Consider the following 26,050-nt stretch of genomic DNA (forward strand, 5'->3'; position numbering starts at 1 on the left):
GTATGAAATACTGGTCTACAGAACATTTTCAAGTATATTTACTCTTTATTGCATTCCTTCATTTGCATTAAACAATATTATATTTTTCAATATCGTTTTGGACAAAACACAAAGACATTTAGCTCATTTAACAAGACACAGAAATTAACACAATGTGTGCTGCTTTCGTGAGGAGGAAAGAGGCAAGATCTTAGCAGAATCCAGGATACTGGCCACCAGGAATCGCAGACTCTCACAATACAATCCACTTTTTAAAAGCCACAAAATAAGCTAGAGAAGAAAACCCAAAACAAAGAAGAAATGCCATACAAGTCTCCACCAAAAGTGTACAAACAGCAAGAGCTGGAGATGATTTGCTTTCTCAAATGGGGACAAATGACAGAGAAGCGACACCCAAGTGCCACTGTGGCCACAAGCCTCATGGGTGGCGTATGGTGTAAGCACTTTAGGATGGCTTCTGATCACCTGTCCCTGCATTTTAAGCAGCAAAGGGGAGAGAGGCACGCTCCATAAGTCTCATCGTCAAATATGATGACCTAATTAAATCCCTGCTAAGTCAGTTAGTTAAAAGACAAATCACTCTCAAAAGGACTCAATGGGTGCTTCCTTTTGGAAGAAGTGTGTGGGGGGTAAAGGAAATGTGCTCGATGTATTGGAATGGACAATAAAAGATTGAGGGGAGAGGGCTAGAAAATGGTTGATTTTTCTGGAGAATAGTGTTTTATTTAGATACTAAATAGTACAGATCACTTTAAATAAAGGATAAATTCTAAGTAAGTCATTAAGCTAAGGAAAAAAGCAGTGATACTAATAAGCATCAATACTATGCTAAGGAAGTGACCCACTTGGAGTTGGACACTAGTGCCAAGGGGTTTATAAATTATTTTAATAACTCCTTCCTGTTTAGGGGTGTACGCTTTTTTCATACCTAATCTTTTACATGTTTTTAACATCTACTAAACGGTAATAATAGGCATATCTCTTACCACAGAGCAAATTAGTTATACTAAGGGGAAGTCACAGCCAACACCGTAGTCAACTGACATTCTACTGAGAAAGATCTGACTGCAGCTTGAAAACATCTCTGACAATGATTGAGAACAGGATGTGAGAGATGCAACGCCCTGTTTCTTCAGGCAAAGAGAATAACCAGTCTTGCGGGAGACCTTTAACCAAATACCCAGTGAGCTCTAGTGGTAGCTCAGGACAACTGTCAGAGGATCTCTGGCCCACACCTCGATTTACTGAGCCAGGTCTGCATGTGGAAAGTCTGCCTTCTAATTAGCCCACTGTTGTCATGCAACATTCAATAGACTGATTGCGAGTTTGCAGGGGTGATGGTGCTAGGAGAGAGCCCGAAACATGTAGTGTCCACAAGTACTGGATGGTTCCTACAAAGAGGGACTGAGCAAGAAGGATCACTTTAGCCTTCACGGAAAGGTAAGCGCAGCATTCTAAACCAAGTTTACACCTTCCACAAGACACTAAGCTATCTCGGAAAGCATAAAGAAGGGAGTTTTATTGCACTAATCATGCAGAGCGAGCCTGTGTTGAAGGTAGAGAATGTTCCACTTAATCCGGTATCTTGAGGAAGACAGTGAAGATCCCAGGCCATCTTCACCTTGGTCACTTCCCTTGGTCACTGTGTGTTTCAAATAGTTCATTTTCAATCATAATCAAGGGGACTACTGCAAAAGAAATACCAGAACACAAAAAAACCAGTTGAGGGTCAGTAAAAAACTATTCATCTAAAAAAAAAAATCACTAAAAGCTTCTTAATGGTTTTCCTACATTGTCTACTATGCATTTGCTATTAGCTGAGCACTTCACAAAAGAAAATGGTTACAGCTCCATGCATGTAAAACCAGGTTCCAATAAATATGTACCATTATGTTTTTCCTGCATTGTGACAAGGAAGTTTTGCGAAGCAGGACAGGGAGAGCAAACCCACAGTACAACCAACTTCCTTGCTTGGTCTCTTGGACCTACAACACAGCGAAGAATTCAAATAAATAGAAACAAACTCATCTAGGAAAGCAACTCTTAGAACAGGCACAGGGCTTTAACAGGGTGGTAAGTCTGGCTGATGGTCATTAAGTGTTCTGTGTACTTACGTTCCTTCTTCTCTTAAGAGGGCCAAGAATTTTCTCACACGGTATTCAGGATCCATCTAAATACATCAGAAGAAATGAAGATGGGTTAATGGTACCTTCTAACAACTGTGCACTTCATGCCAAGGCAATGCTCGGTTTCACACCTCTTCAATGTTCGGCTAGGTCACCAAATGCGTTACCTGCTCCTTGACCAGCATTCTGACACACCACAAAGCAGATCACATCATTTGGGAGAAGTGAATGGGGTTTTCCAGAACCACGTACACTGGGTTCCAAAAGATCAAGCCCATTGGCCATCATAGGCACTTGGGCCAGGGGTGCCCTTTGCTGGCCCCTGTGAGGCATCGCTGTGAGACTGGACAGGGTCATTCATCAGGGTTCAAATGACACCCAATTCATCTGTTGAAGGTATAAAAGTCTACTAAAGTCACAGCAAAGTGGAAGACACCAAATTGAGGTTGACTCAGCAACTAAAAACCAGTTTATTAACTCTAGATAATCAATAATACAGTTTTTCTTAGCCTCAGTATCCGTCATATAGTTTCTTCTTTGTAATAACAAAGTTGTGCTAAAACTAAAAAAATGAAGAGTACTGCCGATTCCTGATATAATCTCTAGATTAATCTGGGTCTCCTGTGACTTGCAAACATGTCATGAGTCTAAGAAAAGAGGGCGGAACTTGGTGCTTGGTTCAGGTGGTTATTATTAATTATCTTGACTGGTTTTCATTTTCTATTCATATTTATACTAACTTGTTAAATATACTTGATTCTCATAGGCCTACAGGAGATATGAAGTTATCTAGAAAACAATCATTAAAAACATATTTAATTCCTGAAGATGAATTTTTATTGTAAGAAACACACCTAACTTTTAAAATATGTTTCACAGCAGGAGTCTGTTTCCCAAGAGGGAACTCCCTGCCCTCCAGGAATAACTTTCAAACACTTGCTGCAGCTGCGGGTAGATGTGCAATTGGACTCCCGCTCCAAACATAATTTTGTTTGTTTGTTTTTTAAGATTTCTTCTGTCCTAGAAAAACACTGAACAGAAGTTTCAAATGTATCAAAGTTAAGTGGTCAGACTACAAAGGACTAAGAAAAAGTGTGAATAGCTAACAAAAGAGACATTTTTCCTTTTTGGGAATAGAATTACATATGAATCAATTGTCAAGTTCTTAAAAAAAAAAAAAAAAAGGAACTGGCTGGAGCTCAGCTGTAGTCGGTACTTGCCGTTCTTTGCCCATTAAATATATTTAATATGTGTGAGCAACGACTGCCTGACTTGCCTGTAGCTATGGAATTAAAAGGCAGGAGAAAAGGAGGAAAAAAGTAATCTAGATAAATGACTTTATTCCCTCAGGTGACATCCAGTCAGAGCAGATCCTCGGCACTGTGCAAGTTTTAACAGAATCGCGTGTAGTGAACAGAGAGGTAACATGACTTATATTCTGCAAAACTACATGCCTCTTCACTTAGGCTCAGCCTCGCTAAGGCAGATCTAAAGAGAATTCACTCAGCTGCACGAAATCCATTTGACATGAAGGGGTTCAAACGCAGAGGCCTATGAAATGTCAGTTGCTGAAGATTAGGCCTGAGTGCTCCACTCTCACTCTCTACCCCACATGCATAAGAAGCATTAACTTGATCACTGACCTGCAGGCATCAAAGGAAGGGAAAGGGATGAGGGCTAGGGAAAAAACCCACATAGTTTCTTCTTCTATGCAATTATTGAAAAAAAGTATACTGAAACTTAAAAAAAAAAAAAGCTGACAATCTGACAGATTTATCTTTTTTTCAAGGAAAGAGCCAATACACCTGTATTTGCACCTTTACCAAGAATAAGTCTAAACAAAGTGGTTAGTCTGTAACTTTAATTTATGCCTCATAATGGAAAATAAATTGACTTAAAAATAGTCCATCTGAAAGCTCAGTAAATTAGATTTCTGAAAGCCACAAAAATTTTATTTTCAGATATAGTTACCAGAAAAGATTAAAAAGCATGCACTTTATGTTTCCAATTTGTTATTGGTCCAAGAGCCTATTTCAGGTGTAACTGTGAAACTTACACTTCACCTCTGCCACTCACTGCTCACACCAGCAGAATGGCAGGACCATCAGTAAGCAACTCACAATGCCTAGAATAGAGCCACTCTGCCCACCTAGGACCAGAATGAATTGTAATTATTCATCCAACAAAAGTTTACTGGCTGGGTGCAGTGGCTCATGCCTGTATTCCCAGCACTTTGGGAGGCCAAGGTGGGTGGATCACCTGAGGTCAGGAGTTTGAGATCAGCCTGGCCAACATGGTGAAACCCCTTCTCTATTAAAAGTATAAAAAATTAGCTGGACATGGTAGTAGGTGCCTGTGATCCCAGCTACTCAGGAGGCTGAGGCAGGAGAATCGCTTGAACCTGGGAGGTGGAGGTTGCAGTGAGCCAAGATTGTGCCACTGCACTCCAGCCTGGGCAACAGAGTGAGACTACATCTTGAAAAAAAAAAAAAAAAAAAAAAAATTTACTGAGGTCCAGGCATGGTAGCACATACCAGTAACCCCAGCACTTTGGGAGGCTTAGGCAGATGGATCACTTGAGCTCAGGAGTTTAAGACCAGCCCGGGCAACATAGTGAAACCATGTCTCTACAAAAAATGCAAAAGTTAGTTAAGGGTGGTAGCATGTGACTATAGTCCCAGCTACTTGGGAGGCTGAGGTGGGAGGATCACTTGAGACTGTGAGGTTAAAAGTGTAATAAGCTGTGATCATGCGACTGCACTCCAGCCTGGGAGACAAGAGCGAGACCCTGTCTCAAAATAATAATAATAATAATAATAATAATGATAAAAGTTTACTGAGCACCCTACTAAGCATTGGCTTGTTCCAGGGGCTGTGGACTCAATAGTGAGAACCAAGGTCTCTGAACTCATACGGCTTGATAGGGAGAGATTTATCAGCTAAACAGTATGTCAGATAAGGACAAGAAGACACAAGATGGGCACATGGAGGGGTGGAGTTCCAAAAAGAGGAAAGTACATTGCCAGGAGATATGAGAAAGTCCCAAAGAAGTTTCATCTGTCTTTGCCCAGGCAGCAGCCTGGGGCTCAGTTTTCTGCGTGATCCTGGATGCTTCAACCTACAGTAAGTAGTTTGCATGAAATTTCTAGGAGCCCAGCCAGGGAAAGATATACAGAGCCCAAGTCTAGACTGTACAACTTAATTAACTTGTCCCTTAAAACAGTCTCCCAGACACCTTTCAGTGTATGTGTGGTCGCTTATTGACTTCTGAGGTACACCACCATCCCTTCTCCATCAATAACCTGGCGATGTGATCTTGGAGAATTCACTGAGAGCCTGTCACACACATAGTACCCTCATCTCCAAAATGAGAGGGCAGCACAACCACTGCTCTTTGAAGTCTTTTCTAGTTCTAAGATCTAGCGGCTCCCTAAATTAAAATTAACGTTATGATCTTCCCTTCTTTTGTTGAATTTTAAGAAGTTAAAAAGTATTTATAAGTGATTGATCTCAGAAGCCGGCTAGTAATACCAAATCAAGTTTGGAAATAATATAAGAAAATTATAACTTCAACTAACTAAAACCTTGGCAAAGGAAATACTGAATGCTCTTGGTGTATCCTGAAGCTCTGTTCTGTCTGAGTCATATGGAGAAGGAAGTACCTTACCTGTAGGGACATCTCGATCAACATTAGTAACTTCTTGATTCCTATCCAGACCTTCTTCCCTTTGACTTGCTGTGCAATCGTGGTGCGCTCCTTATCTTTGAAGTTGCCCAAAAGCTACAAAAACAATAGTCAAAGCACTTTTACAATAAATGCATCAACAATGGTTAATTCTATTTACTTTGAAAAGAAGAGTGATAAGAACTACCTAACCGTTTAGGCTGATAGAATTCTCTCCTACTTTAAAATCCAGTCTGACCTTCCTAAACCCATTAGGTACAATCATAAAAGTGAAACTGGTATCTTAAACCTTGTTTTCTTATGGACCTCCATTATAACTTAGAGATATATATGCTGGGGAAAAAGTAGCTCCAATCCGTAATAAATATAAGTTAAAATTTTTAACATTCTTTTCTAGGAACAATCTGCATGTGTCAAAGCAAACTACCTTGAATTCTCTTCCCCAGCTCCTGCACAAAAGTTGCCTAAATGGGTAATCTGAAAACGTTTATCATATAGATACATTTCTATTTTTGTTGGGGTCCTTGAGGACTTTAAGAAGCCTTACTGACTCTACCACTGCTGAACAACTCAGTAGATAGTATTTTCCAATAGAGCTCACCAAGTCATTTTTGAATACTGGTATTAAAAAGTTAAATGAAGAACATTAAAATAAATAACTTTGTCATTTTCAAAAAATTAAGAAAACATTCCTATTTCTAAACTTGTTAATAAAGTTCCTTTTACTTCTATAGCTTTTTTGACATTTCTAAGGCTTTAAGCATTGTTCCAATTTACCAAATGCAAGGAAAGGCACTGAAAGCTGCTCTGAATGATTAACTTTCTATACTGTGATCGCCTTACCCCCACACCACCACCCATTCAAGTTTCTGGTCCAAGTAATCTATATGCATCTCTCACGCTGGACACAGAGCAATTCACTCCTGGCATTTTGTAGGCTGCCTACCCCGAGGAATAGGGGGTAGGCATTAAATTAATTCACTGTCATGTGTATTCACCTTCCTCCTCTCATTCCTGAAAACAACTGGAGGTATGGGTTGAGTATCCCTAATTCAAAACTCTGAAATCTAAAATGCTCAAAAACTGTAAACTTTTTGAGTACCAACATGACATTCAAAGGAAATGCTCATTGAAGCATTTCAGATTTCCAGATTAGAGATGCTCAACCTAAATATAATGTAATATTCTAAAATCTGAAAAAATCTGAAATTTAAAACACTTGTGGTCCTTGGCACTTTTTGTTGTTGTTAGACAGAGTCTTGCACTCTTTTTTTTTTTGGGCAGGGATGGAGTTTCGCTCTTGTTACCCAGGCTGGAGTGCAATGGCGTGATCTCGGCTCACCGCAACCTCTGCCTCCTGGGTTCAAGCAATTCTCCTGCCTCAGCCTCCTGAGTAGCTGGGACTACAGGCACGCGCCACCATGCCCAGCTAATTTTTTGTATTTTTTTTTAGTAGAGACGGGGTTTCACCATGTTGACCAGGATGGTCTTGATCTCTTGACCTTGTGATCCACCCGCCTCGGCCTCCCAAAGTGCTTGGATTACAGACTTGAGCCACCGCGCCCGGCCGAGTCTTGCACTCTTGCCCAGGCTGAAGTGCAGTGGCACAATCTCGGCTCACTGCAACCTCAGCTTCCCGGGTTCAAGTGATTCTCCTGCTTCAGCCTCTTGAGTAGCTGGGACTACAGGTGCCCACCACCATGCCTGGCTAATTTTTGTATTTTAGTAGAGACAGGGTTTCATCATGTTGGCCAGGCTGGTCTCAAACTCCTGACCTCAAGTGATCCACCCGCCTCGGCCTCCCAAAGTGCTGGGATTACAGGCATGAGCCACCACACCCAGCCTAGTTCCAGGCATTTTGGATAAGGAATACACAACCTGTAATATCCCTGGGTCCCATGTTCTAGTTTAGTGTAAAAACCAAACACCAGGTGGAATGACAGTGGTACAGCTCATTTCAGCCTCAATTTCTTTCTTATAAATAGTGTGCAATGTATTGATTCACTTTTACCTCCAAAGCTTCCAACAGCTGCTCTCCGGTGGCAATGTTCGGCACGTGGATGGTGGTGCTGAAAGCGTTAAGCATTTCCATCTCCTGAAGGACATCTTTGCGGCTCGTAGTCCCAATGATAAGAAGCTTCCGGCCCTGATCACAGGGAGAAAATATGTTAAAATGAATATAAGACTAATTAGGAAACTAGAGGAAGCTTGAACAAAATTTGCAAAAGCCATTTATTTAATCTGGCAAATGCAAATGATTAGGCAAAAGAGAAGAAATCGACTCAGGATTTTCCTGAAAATTCTGAAAAAAGGTACCAGCAACATGATTCAGAAAGTGGCAACATGTGAACAGCTCCTTCTCATTCATGTCAATAAAACAATGGCTTAGCGAATAAGGGAGATACACAAAGCAAAGGGCAAGATACTGACGTGTATGCAAGATACCCACGTGGCACATGTATGGTGGGAATTGGGGAGAAAAGATGAAATGAATAGAAAGTATGTGGCGCTGGCTTTATAAGGCTTTATTAGTATACTTTTTAGGAGGGCAGGGCAATAAGAGTTGACATCTATGCAACACTTAACTGTGAACGGTGGGGGCTAAAGTGTTTTCCATAATTGTCACATTTTATATTTTTCATTTTTTACTTTTAACTCTGAAATATTAAAAAAAGAAAAGTTTTAAAACTATGCCAGGCTTATGCTACCATTTCCAGTTCCCTTTCTCCAAAGGCGACCATTTTCAACTCTCTTAGCTTTTCTTCTTGTAGTTACTTCTTTATCTTTAAATAATGTTACATTACTAGTTTTAGACTTTCATTTTTGCTATAAATATGATTTACTAACTTCCTACTATGGAACATGGAATTTTTTATTAATTTTGTACTCCCCCCTTTCCCCCCATATGTCCCTTTTTACATCCTTCCAATACAGTTATTTCACAGTCTTTAGTTAAATCTATATTCAGTATTAAGTTTATACAAATGTGGTTTACAGGTAGGCCATGCAGAATACTATGAAATGTCTTTCTTGGACATAATTTTGTTTTACTGGAGTTAACTGCCTTTTTCCCCTTAGTTTAGTTTACAGGTACACAAGTTTGTCTCTAAACAAATAGAACCACAAGTCTCCTCTCAGTATATTCAAACACATTGCATAAAGTTGTGTTCTTGGAGAAATTCCTTCACAGTTCAATCTGAAGCAGTGACTCTCTAGGCATGGGGCACAGCTGTCGTTCTGGATCTTTCCTCTCTCCTCTGTTAGAGTCCCTGTATCCTAGACTTCCTTTTCCTTCACCTATTCCCTTATCTGTGCTGCATATACCCAAAAGCTTCCTGAGAAAGACTGCGAGGGAGACAAAATTTTAAAGGCCGTGCATATCTGGAAATACCTTTGTTCTTAATCTTGTATCCTTTGTCTTAACAGTTTGGCTAGTTGTAAAAAATAAGGTTAGAGGCCGGACATGGTGGCTCATGCCTATAATCCCAGCACTTTGGGAGGCCAAGGCAGGTAGATCACCTCAGGTCAGGAGTTTGAGACCAGTCTCCACTAAAATACAAAATTAGCAGGGCATGGTGGCACGTGCCTGTAATCCCAGCTACTTGGGAGGCCGAGGCAGGAGAATGCTTGGACCCAAGAGGCAGAGGTTGCAGTGAGCCAAGATTGTGCCATTGCACACCAGCCTGGCAACAAGAGCGAAACTCCATTTCAAAGGAAATAAAATACGGTTAGAAATATATTTTGTTCTCACAATTTTGAAGGTGCTGAAGTCTAAAAGACAAATGTTATCTGATCTTTAATCTTGTTTCTAACCTTTTTAATACTTTCAGAATCTTTTCTTCGTCCCTATGTTCTGCAATTTGAAAACTACATACCTTAAGATGGTTCTTTCTATACTCATTTTGCTGGTACTAGATACATTCTTTCTAAACTGGAAATTCCAACTATTCATTTCTAGGAAATACCTTGGACTATTTCCTTGAGATTTCCTCCCATTCATTTTCTCTGTATCACCCACGGGGAACCTCTGCTACTTAGATACTGATCCTCTACGACTAATCTTCTAATTTTCTTATTTTTTTGTTCTTAGTTTTTATTTATTTCTCTAATACTTTTTAGGTTAGTATCAGTTTTATCTTCTAACCTTTACATTAACTTACTTTTTAGTTCTAACAGCCCTTACTGTTTTCTGTTTTCTTTTTTAATTGTATCCTGTTATACTTCATGTATACAATATCTTGTTTCCGGGTGCAGAGGCTCACACCTATAATCTGAGCACTTTGGGAGGCCAAGGTAGGCAGATCGCTTGAGCCCAGGAGTTTGAGACCAGTCTGGTTAACACAGTGAGACCTCGTCTCTACAAAAATACAAAAATTAGTTGAGTGTGGTGGCAAATGCCTGTAGTCCCAGCTACTTGGGAGGGTGAGGTGAAAGGACTGATTGAACTTAGAAGGTTGAGGCTGCAGTGAGTGGGATGGGACCACTGCTTTCCAGCCTGGGTGACAAAGTGAGACTCTGTATCAAAACCAAACAAACAAAACCCCAAAACCTGTGAGTATTATAGATTGCAAAAATGACTTTTTCTTCTGTTCTTTGTTTTGTCTATTACCTATGACCTGCCCCTTTTTCCTATTTGTTTATGGAGGCTTTCCTGGAGTGTCTGGTGATTGCTGGATAGCTATTTATATGTAAGAGTTAAACTATGACTAGAAATTCTATGTCCAGGGGCTTCACTATAGGATAATCAGGTAAGACTTGGCTGATTATCGGCGGTCCCTCAAAGGTCAGTGTGTGCAAATTTTTCCCAGAGAAGAATCTTCCAATCTCCTTCGCAAAGACTATAAAGCCCTGTGGCCAGCATACTGGAATCGACAGGGTAATGCTTCGGGTATCTCATCACTTAATAGGGAGAACTCCACTTAATCCTCTTTGCAGTATGGCACCTCTCCAGATCAGTCTCTCAATTAATGTTCATTAGAATCATGAGAATTCAGTACTAGTACTATTCCCATTTTACTGATGAAGCTATTAAATTTCACAGATTTAAGTCATTTGTGTTCAAGGCCAAACAACCAATACATGATGGAGCCCAGACGGGAAACCAGATCCAGATCCAAATCATATACTGCCTCTCTTTACAAAGAAAAACACATTACTAACAAAGTTTACTTGGAAAATGGAAGAGGAATAAGTTTTAAACTTATGTCACTAGATTTATATACACACTCAGTCCACAGATAAGTCCTTCAGTAAAGACTCAACATTCAACCTATACACAGATCTTGGAAATTCAGAACCTTGAAGTAAATGTGCTAGCAAGAAAAGATTTTAAGAAACCAAAACGATTTCAATTTGGGTTTGGTAAACATTATACTACTACTGTCAATAAGACATGTTAGACTCTCAGTGTTATCCATTGTTTTTATTCACTTGCTGTGCCAAGAATGGGCAATGTCCTACCATAACCCAACGCAGATCAAAGAAACAAAGTTGGGACCTTCTGGTATAATTAGCCGTCAGCGTAACAGATGACTGCACAAAGAAAATGAGATAGAAGTACACCTGTGAGTATACAGATTAAAGGGTAATCATTATTATTATTTGAGGAATCAACTAGGTAAAAATCAAATGCTTATCCACAGACATTTACCAAGTTCCTAGATGAATATGCAATAGATCTTCCACAGAAACGCAGATACAAAAGAGACAATTATAATACAATATGGAAAGGTGGAGGTGTTAGGCACAAGGATGTCAGGTAGAGGGAAAAAACACATGGCAGAGAAAGATTTTTCTGGAAGACATAATACACAAGTTGAGTCTTAGGGAATGAATAGATTAATTAGGAAGATGAAGGGGAAGGACATTCTAAGACAGGAACAGAAATATGTAAGTCCAAGGGCAAAATAACAACAAAAGCTGGGGTGTTGCAATAATCACAATCGAGTAAAGACATACATTTTTACTGTGACAAAAAGTGGTGCTTTTACCCTAAACTATTTTTGAACACTAATTCTAATGGCAAACTTGGGAACATAGCCCTGAAGGCTAAACGATGCCAAAGAACACACATACCAACACATCCTCAGTACAACTGAAGGTAACTGTTACTTCTCTTGTTCCTTAGCTTTTTACTGTCCCATAGTACATAATGCAGACATCCTCATCTTGCTTCTCTCTCACAAAGGACAACGTTGGCCCTAGAAGAACGGTACTGAGAAAGAAGCTTCTTACTTATTCCAGAAAGCCGGACATTAAAAATCACTGCCAGTTTCCTCATGAGATGTTCGCTTACATTAATAGTGACTACGCTCTTCAAAGTGCTGAAAGATTGGGAAATGTAGAGCAACTTATAACGCAGACGCTAATTTCTGTTTTGCTTTTCTTCTTGTTTAACAAGACTGCAAACACTACAAAGAGGTCATGACCCAGGCAAGTTCAGGTCTTGACTTGTAAAGCGTCATCTTTAAGAAAACACTGAAAAACATTACCAAATTATTAAACTGTGCCGGGCCATTTTGTGTATGAATTAGTGGTACTGCTTGTAAGAAACCTTTATCATGAAAAACAGCTCCGAATGTATTAATGTGATAAATCATATGGGATTTGTCTGAAGGGAAACGCTGCCAGCAGCATGAAATGGGGATGCAGCTTTAAAAATAAAAGTGGTGCTCAACCCCAGAGGGGACCTCCATCTTGCTAATGCGTGGCTACCAGTTTTAATGTCCACAGAGTTCAAACATGCCTCTTGACCAAAAGCAGAGTGATAACCTATTTTGGAAAAAAAAAAACTGCTCCCAGCATACTCTTTACTGAGATTTGCTAGTCCTGAAGGTATAAAGAAAAAGCTTAAGTAAAATGATTATCTACCAATCGGATTATGATAAACATTGTTCCAAGGTTAAATAAGTATTAGTTAACTAATTCTTAGTACCATAAGCAGCAACTCAGGTGAAAATATTTCCATGAAAAAGGCAGGGCTCAGTCAGGTGTTGATCCTTCAAAAAAACACTTCTTTACATGATGAAGAATGAGCGAGTACTAAGCAGCATCTAAGCCTTTTGCCACACAAAGGACCAACCAGATAATCCACACCCTTTCATAGGTCTTGCCCATTGATTGGCCCCAATAAACTGATTTGTAACAAAAGTTCATGTGGAAGAAAGCTTTTTTTTTTCTTAAATAAAAATGCCACCAATATAATACTGCAGTGAAATGGAAGGGCTGATTTCAACCTATGAACAAAAGTAAAGTCAGTTATGCAGGAAAGAAAGGCCATTCTTTCCATATCACTCAATGCTTAGCAAGTGTAATACACCCTGGGTAAGAAGAATTAACTGTGAACAATTGAAAACCCTGAAATGGATTAAGAAGTGAGTTTAAAAGTGGAACTCAAAACTGCTATGTGCTGTGGGCATTAAACTTTATTTTCTGCTTATTAGAATCTGACGTTTTTGTAAATGAGAATAAAATATTTCAGAATATTAAGCATTTGTAAATCTGGTAAGTAAAAGATGAAATAGACATTAGCCAATTGGAGCATTAACAAGAATTTACTCCTTTAGGTACTTAATAGAATTACGAGATTTGGTTTGTGCCTTCAGGGAAACCACAATTTAGCTGGGAAAAGCAAATAAATATTCAGGGACCACAACCAAGTAACACATTCGCAAATACAAACTAATAATGGTGGAGAGAACCCAGTGTATGGGGACAGTGTCCTGGGGTGGGTTATCTATGAAGGTTTCTGCAGTACTGCAAAGATAATGACAACAAGTAGGCACTGGCAAGGACCTTGAAGAAAAGGGACAGGTCCCAAATGCTCCTAAGTCCTACGAGTATGAGGAAGCAGTTGAGCCAGAGCAACAAGGCTGAAAACAAAGTTATCTGCAGATATGGGGAGTGGACAGCCAGTGAAAGGAGACTCTGAATGCCAAAGTAAGGGAAATATTTAATATAAAAAGCAACAGGAAACCAGAGAACGTTCTTGAGGAGGAAGACCTGTGATGGAGAGGAAGGTCCCAGCAGCCACAGGCAGGAGGTCCACCTCTTATGGGCCTGTGAGGAGCTGCTGCCCGAGGGACAGGCTGATTCTAAGAGTGAGCATCTCCAGGGACCATGCTGCACCTTTTAACCAGTGTCTTACGCATACGCTGCCCTTTTTAATGCACGCCCAGGGCTGGCAGAAAGCAATGGTGAGGCAAGTCCCCTGATGGACAGGTTGCTTGCTGCAACACAAGTACAGGTCACATCACTCACAGCTGTGTGATTTGGGGTAGATTATTTCATTTCTCAGTACCTGTTTCTTTCTCAACCATAAATATGGATGAGAAAATCCTACCTACTTATGAGAGTAGAGTGTGAGGCAGAGATTGCTGGGGCGGGGTCTCTGTCATCACAGTCAGAACAGGCAAGAAGGAAAAGAAGCAAGCGTCTGAACAGGTGGTCTTCAGAGGAACCTGAAGAAGAGTCCTCTGAATGCGGTGTCAGGAATCCACATGGTTAGGTCAGGTGGGTGAGGAATGGGAGGCCTGAAAAGCCCTCTTCCCAACAACGAACACAAGGCACTGGCAGCAAGTGACGCAGAGAGGTCAAGGTTGGCTCAGGGTTAGTGAAGATGAGAGCTACTATCTTCAACTTAACAAGGGTTTCTGTGAGGCCCAGAGGAGGCCTGGAGCAAAAGATCAGACACCCGCTCTGAAGGAGACATGGCAGTGGGGTGACTCATGGACAGTCAGAAGGACTCACAGCAGCGTGGGGCCTCAGGGAGAGGCAGCAACTTCTGAGGAAGAAATAGGCTCAGAGCCAGAGAGTCAGAAGCTTTCCTGGTAGAGGTCCTTTGGTCTATCACTTAACCTGGGTTCATTCTTGAAATGGGAATAATTTTTCATATTTTCTTAGCTTGTATTATTCAACAGAGACCCTTAGAAAAATTCTACCTTGCCATAGTGCTTCAATGCATTTATTTTCAAGCCTGAATCTTGTTTCTAGTCTGTCAACTCTCTGGTGGTAGAAACCACATCTCATCCATCTGTGCCCCTGCAGTATGCAGCATGGCATCCCTGTGTCTGGCACACAGAGAGGGTTCCTCTGCCTGGAATGCTCTTCCCTTCCATATGCACACAGGCCTTTCCCTCCAAGTCAAGGACCTGCCTGAATGTCAGCTTTTCCACAGGCCAACTCAATCCCCATGTACCTCCATTTAAAACTGCAACTTCCCAACCCCTTATCTTGCCCTTTCCCTTTCCCAGATTGGATCACCTTTTACATACTATATCATTTATTCACTTACTATGTTTACTGTACTTCTTGCTATCTTCCTTCGTGAGGACAGGACTTAAGTCTGTTTGGCTTTATTGATGTTTCCAGGGTTAGCATACTGCCTTGTACAAAGTGCAAAGTTAATAAATATGTGTTGAATGAATGATAATCCCGGTATAGCTTTTTTTTTTTTTTTTTTAAAGATGGAGTCTTGCTTTGTCGCCCAGGGTGGAGTGTAGTGGCATGATCTTGGCTCACTGCAACCTCCACCCACTGGGTTCAAGTAATTCTTTGCCTCAGCCTCCCAAGCAGCAAGACTGCCACCACACCCAGCTAATTTTTGTATTATTGTTATTATTATTATTTTTTTGAGATGGAGTCTAGCTCTGTTACCCAGGCTGGAGAGCAGTAGCATGATCTTGGCTCACTGCAACCTCTACCTCCAGGATTCAAGTGATTCTCCTGCCTCAGCCTCCCAAGCAGCTGGGATTACAGGCACCTGCCACCACACCCAGCTAATTTTTTTTTTAAGTAGAGATGGGGTTTTACTGTATTGGCCAGGCTGGTCTTGAACTCCTGACCTCGTGATCTGCCCACCTTGGCATCCCAAAGTGATAGGATTACAGGTATGAGCCACTGTGCCCAGCCTGTATTTTTAGTAGAGACAGGGTTTCACCATCATGGCCAGGCTGGTCTTTAACTCCTGACCTCGTATTCTACCTGCCTTGGCCTCCCAAAGTGCTGGGATCATAGGTGTTGAACCAGTGCACCCAGCTATCCCAGTATAGCTTTCAAGGGTAGCAGATCACTCCTTCATTATCAAATTCATTATCAAATTCTTTCTTCTAGTCCTAGAAAAATACACGTTATACTAAGTGTCCAAAACAAAACAAAACAAAACAAAACAAAACAAAACAAAACAAAACTATCATTTCAGAGTCTACACCTTTGAGCCCCAAGTATTGATAGCAACAAATTCTAAAGAAAATAATGTAGAATGAAAGGCATGTATGCTTTGTGCCAAAGGCTGGCTTATCTCTTTTAGTCAATTGATTAGCTATTGACTGGATAATACAGACTTGTCTAGAGGAAAGATAAGATTCCTTAGCTGCCACTAACTTAAGCTAGTGAGATAACAAGTACTATTAACATCTCCTACAACTCTTGGTTTCCTCAAACCAAGGGAAAAGATTAACATGAAAAGCATCAGGAACAGTGAAAGGAGAGGAATGGGGCCTCTTTGCGTGCATTTCTGATTTCTCTTGTTCAAATGTCTGTAACTTTTTTCTTTTTCTTTTTTTTTTTTTTTGCAGTTAAATGCTTAAGCTGAATACCAAAGGAAGGATGTTACAAATAAATCATGCCACAACTAGGCAGACAATACTTAAACTCTCCATTAGATTCTACCCTGAAGCAAATTCTTAGTCTGCTTCTTTGTAACCATCCACATGGTGCTGCAAGCAGGACAGAAGACAGTGAGGAGGAAAACACATGATACAGATTGAATATAAAATGAGAAACTCAACCCTTAATAATTTAAAATACTATAGGCAAAAGTGGACTTTATATTAAAGAATATTTATTGCTAATTTATGAGAAAGACAGTGAATCATCAGCTTTTACACTGGGAGCAGCTCTTAAAGATTACCGTGTTCCCCCAAACTCCCTCATTCTCTGCCTCATTTTGCAGAATGAGAAACCTGGGGTGAGAGGTAAAGTGATCTGTCTGAGGCTCTTACTTCCAGTGAAGGAGCTGAAACTAGAGTTCAGGCCTCACTGATACTTTCACTATGCTTTGCTGTCCATTGTTTTTATTTGTGTTATTTTAAACTAGATTTGGGGTCCACTCTTGCCCCTGCCCCTCCAAGGCCCATATCAGCAATGGCTGATCTCTTAATTTGAGTTAGGGAGATTTATTACCTAGAAATAATGACCTCCATGCTCTTAGAAGGAAAGGTTAAATAAAGAAGATACTGAGGTGGGCGGATCACCTGAGGTCAGGAGTTTGAGACCAGTCTGGCCAACACAGTGAAACCCCCATCTCTATGAAAAATATAAAAATTAGCCAGGTGTGGTGGCACATGCCTGTACACCCCAACTACCTGAGGGGCTGAGGTAGAATTGCTTGAACCCAGAATGCAGAGTTTGCATTGAGCCGAGATCATGCCATTGTATTCCAGCCCAGGCAACAAGAGCAAAACTCTGTCTTAAAAAAAAAAAAAAAAAAAAAAAGATAAAATTGCACTGACCATGGCACAGTATTCTTAACACCAAAAGGAAGGGTTCTGTACGTGTTCTCTCATTAGAAACTTAAGATGACCACACATTAATCAGCAAATCCAAACTCCGCACTCCGTTTCTGCAGATTTTCCCTACCTATCTCAGCTTTTAGCTTGATATACCCTAAATTGACCTGTATTCTAATCGGGTCAATATTCTCCTTTCTAATTTAATTTCTACCTCTGTGATTTTTAGCCATAGCATTTCTGCTTATTAAAATGCTTTCTCCAGTTTTCTGCCAGTTTGCAATTATCTCTTATGTTCACAATGTTTCAAAATTTGCCTTCTCTCCATACTCTGCCCTCATTCAACCCTACACAGCCCACTTTACTCCTGTAGGCCCCAATGTTCCAGAACTTGAATTCACAATGCCCAATAATAACGCCTTACTTATCTGGAGATCAATCTGCTAAACAATTTCAACTATCCAGAGCATAGCCAAGAACCAGAAATACACAAAAATCCTCTCACTTCCAGGACTGAAAAAAACAATGTGAGGTTCACTTAACTTTAAAACTCATAGGCAAGGACAACTTACCCACTAGGCACAGTGCCCAGGACCTATGAAACTTTGAGAAACCCATGAAAGTATTATTCTAATTTCTTTTAAAATCAGGGCAGGCCTATACTCCCAGCACTTTGGGAGGCTAAGAAGGACGGATCACTCGAGGCCAGGAGTTTGAGACCGGCATCGCCAATATGGTGAAACCTCATCTCTCTAAAAATAGAAAAAATTATATCTGGGTGTGGTGGTGTGTGACTGTAGTCCCAGCTATTTGGGAGGCTGAGGCACGAGAACCGCTTGAACTCAGGAGACAGAGGTTGCAGTGAGCCCAGATTGCGCCACTGCACTCCAGAAAAAGAAATCAGAAAAAAAAAAAACTTTGGTGGAAGAAAATGCCTTAATATAGTAATAAATTCAGCTTTGTACCAATAGGTAGAAAATGCAAATTTTTTTTAGTGGAGGAAGCAGCCCACAGGGGTCAAAACAGGGTCTTGCTCTCTGAAAAGCCTCTCTAGCTCTCATTGCAGCCCAGTTTTATGTTTTTGTGTTTTTTCAAGACAAGGTTTCAATCTGGTTGCCCAGGTGGAGTGCAGTGACATGATCTCAGCTCACTGCAGCCTTGACTTCCTGGGTTCAGGTTGATTCTCCCACCTCAGCCTCCTAAGTAGCTGGGATTACAGGTATGCACCAACATGCCTGGCTTTTTTTTTTTTTTTTTTTTTTTTTTTGAGACAGAGTCTTGGTCTGTTGCCCAGGCTGGAGCACAGTGGTGTGATATCAGTTCATTGCAACCACCACCTCCCGGGTTCAACTGATTCTCCTGCCTCAGCCTCCTGAGTAGCTGTGACTACAGACACCTATTAACACCCAGTTAATTTTTGTATTTTTAGTAGAGGTGGGGTTTCACCATATTGGCCAGGCTGGTCTCCAACTCCTGACCTCAAATGATCCACCCACCCATCTCAGCCTCCCCAAGTGCTGGGATTACAGGCATGAGCCACCACACTCGGCTTTTTTTTATATTTTTAGTAGAGATGGGGTTTCGCCACATTGCCCAAGCTGGTCTAGAAGTCCTGGACTCAAGCGATCCTCCTGCCTTGGCCTCTCAAAGTGCTGGGATTATAGGTGTGAGCCACTTGCGCCTGACCACAGCCTAGTTCTCTTACTATATGAATAGCTCAGGAATCCTGGTGGTTGCCTGCCTCAATTCATAGCTGATGAAAGCAGCAAATTGGAAAAAGGAGTCATCAGATGCAAGCCAGCTGACACAACTTACTTGGATTCTGCAAGTAACAGCAAAACCACTAAAAAAGGAAAAGGTACAAAAAACTCAACAAACAGGGCATCCTGTACCTACCTACCAGGCACTAGGATAGAGTCCTGTATATTCCAACAGTTCCTGCTGAGTCCCACTCATGAAAATACCGAACCATCAGTTATGATCATCCTTATTCATTAACACAGTGTTTATTATACTTTGCTTCAGACACTAAGAATGTATGTAGCAATTTTTTTCCTCTTAAAAAAAGGCTAAAGTATAATAACAATTGATATTTAAACAGGTTAAGCTTCAGTCATTTAGAAAAAATGAAGCCTATAATTTCTTATGAATTCCTAGTCTTCTGTTCTTCTCTCCAGTGAAACTGAATATGCCCTATGAAATCTAAGATAAGTACATAGAACATATCCTTAAATTCTCAAGTATCACTTTGTACTTAAATTAAAAACATTGGCTGGGTGTGGTGGCTCACACCCGTAATTCCAGCACTCTAGGAAGCTGAGGTGGATGGACTGCTTGAGCCCAGGAGTTTGAGACAAGCCTGCGTAACATGGCAAAACCCTGTCTATACAAAACATACAAAGACTGGCTGGGTGTGGTTGTATGCACCTGTTGTCCCAGCTACTCTTGGGGCTGAGGCGGGAGGATCACGTGAGCCCAGAAGTAAAGGCTGCAGTGAGTTGAGATTGCACCAATGCACTCCACCCTGGGCAACAGAGAAAGACGATGTCTCCAATAATAATAATAATAATAATAATAATAATAATTTGCTAACTTTGGCATAGGCAGATCCTTAACCTTCTCTCTCCATTGCTGCAGCACTCGAATTCCTTAGCATGGCACAATGGCCCAGACTAAATCTCCCTTATTCTCATCTTTCAAGACCAGGATCCAGAACTACTATTTGTGAATCATTTGCACATCTTCTCAGGTAAAATGGATCACACTTTATGTTCCACTGGAACCACATAATACATAAAACCTAACTATATGCATCATGTTTTCACATTTCTCCCACACTGGATTGTGACGGGGACACCAGTTAGCTTCTGCATGGATCAGAAAACAACACACACACACACACACACACACCCCCCTAGGTGGATGAATTAGAAAAAAGCAATCATCTGGGTGAGTGCAGCCATCCTTGCCTCTGTCTCCCAAGCCCCAGCGCCTTGTATGAGCTAAAAGGTACCACCTTCCTCTTTTTCAGGGCTAGGGTTGCCAGAGAAAGCCCTGAATATAAGTCTGACCAAAATATGGAATATACTGATGCTAAAAATTACGTGATGTTTTTCTGAAACTTAAATTTAACTGAGTATCCAATATTCCTATCTGCTAAATCTGGTAACCCTACTCAGGGGAGATTCAGTCCCAAACCAAGGTGGACTCCTTGGTGGGCGGCATGTGGGCTAGATGTTAACCTTCATTTGCTACTTGACCTGTGCTTACCTTGTTCACAAACTTCACAGTTGAACAGTGGTCCTGGACTATGAGCCCTCTGAGGGCAGGTATAATGTCTTATTCATCTTTTTATCTCTATACTAAGAAGTATTTCTTAAATATACATCCGAGTAAGAGCAGATGTTCCTTAAAGAAATGTTTTAAACCTGCATGTCAAAAGTAACATTTTTGGGTGAAAAAGAAACTTCCCATCTCCTTTCTACGAAGCTTAAGACAACTGTCACAATCTATCTTGGTCAGCTTTAGTCACACTGGCATTCAACCATCATGAATCTGACGGGGAGCACAGCACTGAGCAAAGTGCCAGGTGGGTTTCCCAGGACAACTGTGAGAATTATGAGGCGCTTTTGCCCTTTTACCCTAAAAACCACAGCATATTTCAGATATTACATCTTAAGTCATAAAAAGGGTTAAAAATATATTATACATAGACAAGCTTAGATACAAAGGTAGTTTCATTTAACTCTGGTGGTTAACAGCAAATTACTGCCAAAGTAATGAAATTAAGGAATTTTGACAGTTATGCTGCTAAATTAAAAATAACTGTATACATTCTCCTGCTTATCAAAGTAATATATGCTTATTGTAGAAAATTTGCAAAGTACAGGAAACAATAAGGCAAAGTAGAAAGGAAATCACCTATGATCCTACCATCCAAGATCAATAGGGTGAGGAGTAGGGGGGCCAGGGCTTCTGGCCACTGTGAGATCCTCAAAAGATCTGCATTCTTGTTTCTGGGACAGAAATGTAGGAAATAAACTATGAAGTGCCAGTTTGTTGTACCATCAGTTAGGAGAAATGTTAGGGGAACTTTGGCCACTAGCAACAGGTGGCTGTAGGGAAAGAAAGCAGGTGAGCCAGTCCCTGGAGGCTGGGGACAAATGTGAGCTGGTGGTGGCCTACTGATCTTGGCAATTCCTGTCTCCACTTCCTATTTCTTTTTACAAAAGGAATCCCCAATCCCCAGACCAGAGTATTTGTCTTAGGATGTAGGAAGCTTCTAAATTTCAGTGAATGAGAGATGGGGAAGCAGGTGTCTTTTCCCAGTACGTACTGCAAATGAGGGAAGTTGGGGTTGGGCATTTCAAAGTAGGAGCTCTGAAGTCACTTTCTATGGAAACTGTCTATATATAGCAGTTATTATATGTTCTTCAGTTTTCCTATCTTACAAGCTGAAAAGGTTCTGTGGACTATCCAAAGGCAACTCTTTCCTTTTTTTTGAGATGGAGTTTCACTCTGTTACTCCTGTTACTCAGGATGGAGGGCAGTGGTGCGATCTCGGCTCACTGCAACCTCCACCTCCCAGGTTCAAGCAATTCTCCTGTCTCAGTCTCCCAAGTAGCTGGGATTACAGGTGCATACCACCACATCAGGCTAATATTTGTATTTTTAGTAGAGATGGGGTTTGGCCAGGCTGGTTTCAAACTCCTGACCCCAAATGATCCATGTGTCTCAGCCTCCCAAAGTGCTGGGATTATAGCCATGAGCCACTGTGCCTGGATGGTATCTCTTTTCTTTAGTACCTTATATTCATGTAGTCCACAAGTTTACAAAGGGCTTCACTATATATTATCTTAGTTGACCCTCAATGGAATATGTAACACCAGAGAAATTACTTCTACCTTACAGATGAAGAAATAAACACCAAGAAATTAAGGGACTAGTTCAAGGCTGTAAAGCCAGATGATATCTGGGCTAAGACTTAGATTTTTTTTTTTTCCAACCTCAAATCCAATTCAAAGAGTATGCTCTGCAGAAAGCGTGCTCTTAACTAGAGTCATGGCACCCATGGAATACTAGTACACTATAATCTACACCTTTCAAAAGCTAATGTCATGCCAAAGTAATTTAAGGCCATGGAGCTAGAAGAATACACTCTAGCAATGAAAAAATATTTTGTCTCAACACAATTAGCATTTCTCTGACGATTAAAATTTAGATATTTGAGTTATCAGAAAATGGCATATACATCTTGTAATTCATTCTGCTATTCATTAATGTCTACTATAGATGTGCTCTACCAAAACCAAAACAAAACTCTGTTTTGAAAATTTGATTTTATTCAACAGATACTGTAGTAATGTTTTATAAAAGACTTTGATGTTTTTCGTTGTTTTGTTTTTAGAAACAGTCTGGCTCTATCACCCAGGCTAGAGTGTAGTGGCAGGAATCAGCTTACTGCAGCCTCAAACTCATGGGCTCAAGCAATCCTCCTACCTCAGCCTCCTGAATAGCTGGGTCTACAGATGCTCACCACCACACTTGGCTAATTTTCTTTCTTTCTTTCTTTTTGTAAAGACTGGGTCTCACTATGTTGCCTAGGCTGATCTTGAACTCCTGGCCTTAAACAATCTTCCTGCCTTGGCCTCCCAAAGTGCTAGGATTACAGGTGTAAGCCACAGTGTCTGGCCTATTTAGCTGTTTTTGATGCATTTGAAATTAATCTACATATACATACACACATATGTATTTTATTTAATACCTTATATCTGTATAGTCCACAGGTTTACAAAGGGCTTCACTAGGCATTATTTTAATTGACCACTATACATTCACTACATATTATCTTTCTATCCAGGAAACACGAACACAGATCTTTGGAGATTTCCTAGTGTCCTCAGAGATATGTATACATACACATAGACATGTTCAGTTTACACAGGACTTTCCAAGAAAATCTACTCTACTAAGGGAAGTATACCTAAAGAGAGTATTATAAATATAGTAGCCATCTAATGTCACTGACTTAATAAGTAGGCCACTAAACTCAATCATCATAGTTTTTTTTTTTTTTTTTTTAAATAAAAGAAATGAAGCCCAATGCAAAAGTCACCACATCAGTGATTAAAATTAATGTGTCTGGCAAAATGACTAAGCCTCTTTCCTAAAGTGGTTATATATCTTATTGAGTCATATCATAGTCATTAGTCAGTTAATTTTGAACAAATAGATGGAGAGATACTCATGTTTAGGCCTGCATGATTTAGAGTCTCCTCCATTATCTGCTTATTTCACTAAAGCAACCCAAAGCATGAAGAGCTGCTTAATATTATCAAGATACCAAGATGTCCTAATAACATATCTGAAGTAAGACTGTGCTAAGATGTAAAGACTACATGAACAGCAATGTTGTCTAGAGACTGCTGATGTTAAAACAAAACCCATGCAGAAACAAGTGTGTCTGCCCAAGTCCCCATCCTGAGTATGCTGACAGTTTCTTATTGGTTCACACCTCAGGTCCTCCCAGGTTTCAGCTGTATTTCTCTCTTACTAGATAATATTCCTAGGTGTCAGAGCAGTGGGGCAGCGAGGAAGTTACTGTTCTCAACAGCTTCATAAAATTTCTTTTGTAAAAGTTTAAAGTTTCCAGAAAGTTTTCCAATTGTTGAGCTGCAAATGAGTTATACATGGACTAAGATATCAACTCCCACCAGCTGTCGAGAAGGCTGGGCCCCTGGCCAGGGGTGAGTGGCCTCATCCACTTACCAAAGTGTATCATCAGATGTTATCATTTTGTATGCACCATGATCTAAAAAGGTAGGGAAGCACTGAACTGAAAAAGGATTGTCCATAAATTACAAGGCTACTCTGTTACATACAGATGACGTTTTCCAGTTTGATGCTCAAAAGTGTCAAGTAAACCCAGCATTAAACAGTTAGGTTAATGGGTTTAACTACTCATACACTTGTTGAGGAAACTAGGAAATCATGTCATTTTACAGCCCAAGGAGTTCCTTTTCAGACACTTTGTCTCCCAAAAAGAAGAAAAAAGAAGGTGGCAGAAGAGATCTATGGGGAAAATAATCAAGCCACTGGTGCTGCAGGCTGCAGGAAGAATTACCTGGCCTTACCACTCACTATTGCTTCCTCCTTGACATTAAGACCAAGGCTTTCATCTTCCTGATCTTGAAAAGCACATTCCCCTGAACTTCCATAAATCTGCAAAACTTGAAAGCCCCAGTGTCAGCAAGTAAAAGAGACGGCTTTAGGAATCTCACTGGAAGGAGGGGTGTCTTCAAGCCTCACTGCTAAGCTGGACATTTCCTAACACTGGACAAATTGTACGTCCAACTCAGGGAGGGTGAACTGCAGTGGTCTTTTACCCTCCAAGCCAATTGTTAGCTTTTCACAGGAATCAGCAGGGAAGCACATGTGAAACCTCTGTGTGACGGTGAGCACCCCCATGCCTTGTGTGACTCTGCATGTAGATGAAGCAGGCTGGGAGCTTTCTTAGCTGCTGCTGCTGAGTTCTCAGAGAAGCCCTTTTCTCCGGCTTGGCTCCCTGCTGGGACAGACCTTTTCAATTTTTCTATCCCCTCTCGATCTCTTCTCCTGCAGAACACAGGGAAACTTGATTGAAATAAAGACCTAGGGAACATGTTTTATTTTCTCCTGTTCAATCCATTTTAGAAAAGCTTTTAATTGGTTTTAAAAAGATGCTAAACAAAATGTGATGATGTTTTTCAGTCTTCATGAATTACAGATACCACTTTTTATACTTTCAAAGCGCTAATAAATCAATCATGAAATTAACTCTGCAGCTAAATTTAAAGCAAATACACTGAATACCAGGTTCATTAAAAATCTATGCATTTACTTAGAAAAATTTAAAATTCAAAGAAAATTATCCTAGTAACTGAAATCTGACTTGAATTTTTAGTTCTACACTGAAAATCCAAGACCAAAGCAATCACAAAGGAAAAAAAGGAGGGCTTGGGAACCAGTTTTAATAAGCCAATTTACAAGAAGGGAGGGGTGCTGGGGGAGGGGCAGAAGGAGAAAAAAGAATATCTGGATACATAACAACATAGTGCCCCTGAAGGGATTCTTTTATTTGAGTATGTGCACACATGCACACACAATTTTTCTGTGTGAAAGCTGGAAATACAACAAATGCAAAACTGAGGATTCTGTGACTGATATGATTACTGTATTGTATATAAACATAGTTCCTCCTTTTAAAGAAAAATGCTCACAACTTTTCTGTTTTCTAACCAGTAATAAACAATATTTTTCTATCACTCTATGTACTTCTATAATATTTAGATGAATAGACCTTTAATATTTAATTAAAAACATCTGAAAAACCTATATGCTAATAGTTTGATAAAGTGAATGCTTCTACTTTACAATGACTAATATTCTTGACACTGGATTAGCATGAAAATTTCCTCTTATTTTCTTGAGAGAATATAAACACTTTAAAAAGCCAGGTGGTATGACAAAGCACATTTTTATCTTGTTAAATATATGCTAATTAGAAATACTACAAGTATGAATTTATCCTGCCACTGATTCATGTATACTGCAGGTAATCCAGCAGTCCAGGTCAGAGTCTCTGATTAATGACCAGCTGTTATTTCCTTCAGAGAGAATCCCTGCCATTTCCAATCATTAAGACAACCACATCTCTTACTTCTTACATATTTCTACATGCTTCATCTTCAAAT

At 40.3% G+C, this 26,050-nt stretch overlaps 1 protein-coding gene across 1 annotated transcript in view; it reads right to left on the reverse strand.

The window, feature by feature from the left end:
- Nucleotides 1–25: 25 nt before the first annotated feature.
- NSF (N-ethylmaleimide sensitive factor, vesicle fusing ATPase) overlaps nucleotides 26–26,050 on the reverse strand; it is a 150,573-nt gene continuing 124,548 nt past the window's right edge. The window contains 5 exon segments of the mRNA XM_039477051.2: nucleotides 26–1,668; nucleotides 1,670–1,688; nucleotides 2,115–2,170; nucleotides 5,794–5,907; nucleotides 7,823–7,957. Coding sequence (XP_039332985.1) covers nucleotides 1,627–1,668; nucleotides 1,670–1,688; nucleotides 2,115–2,170; nucleotides 5,794–5,907; nucleotides 7,823–7,957 — 366 coding nt within the window. The 3' untranslated portion in view covers nucleotides 26–1,626.

Source organism: Saimiri boliviensis, chromosome 17 (genome assembly GCF_048565385.1).
Source record: "Saimiri boliviensis isolate mSaiBol1 chromosome 17, mSaiBol1.pri, whole genome shotgun sequence".
Lineage (NCBI taxonomy): Eukaryota > Metazoa > Chordata > Mammalia > Primates > Cebidae > Saimiri > Saimiri boliviensis.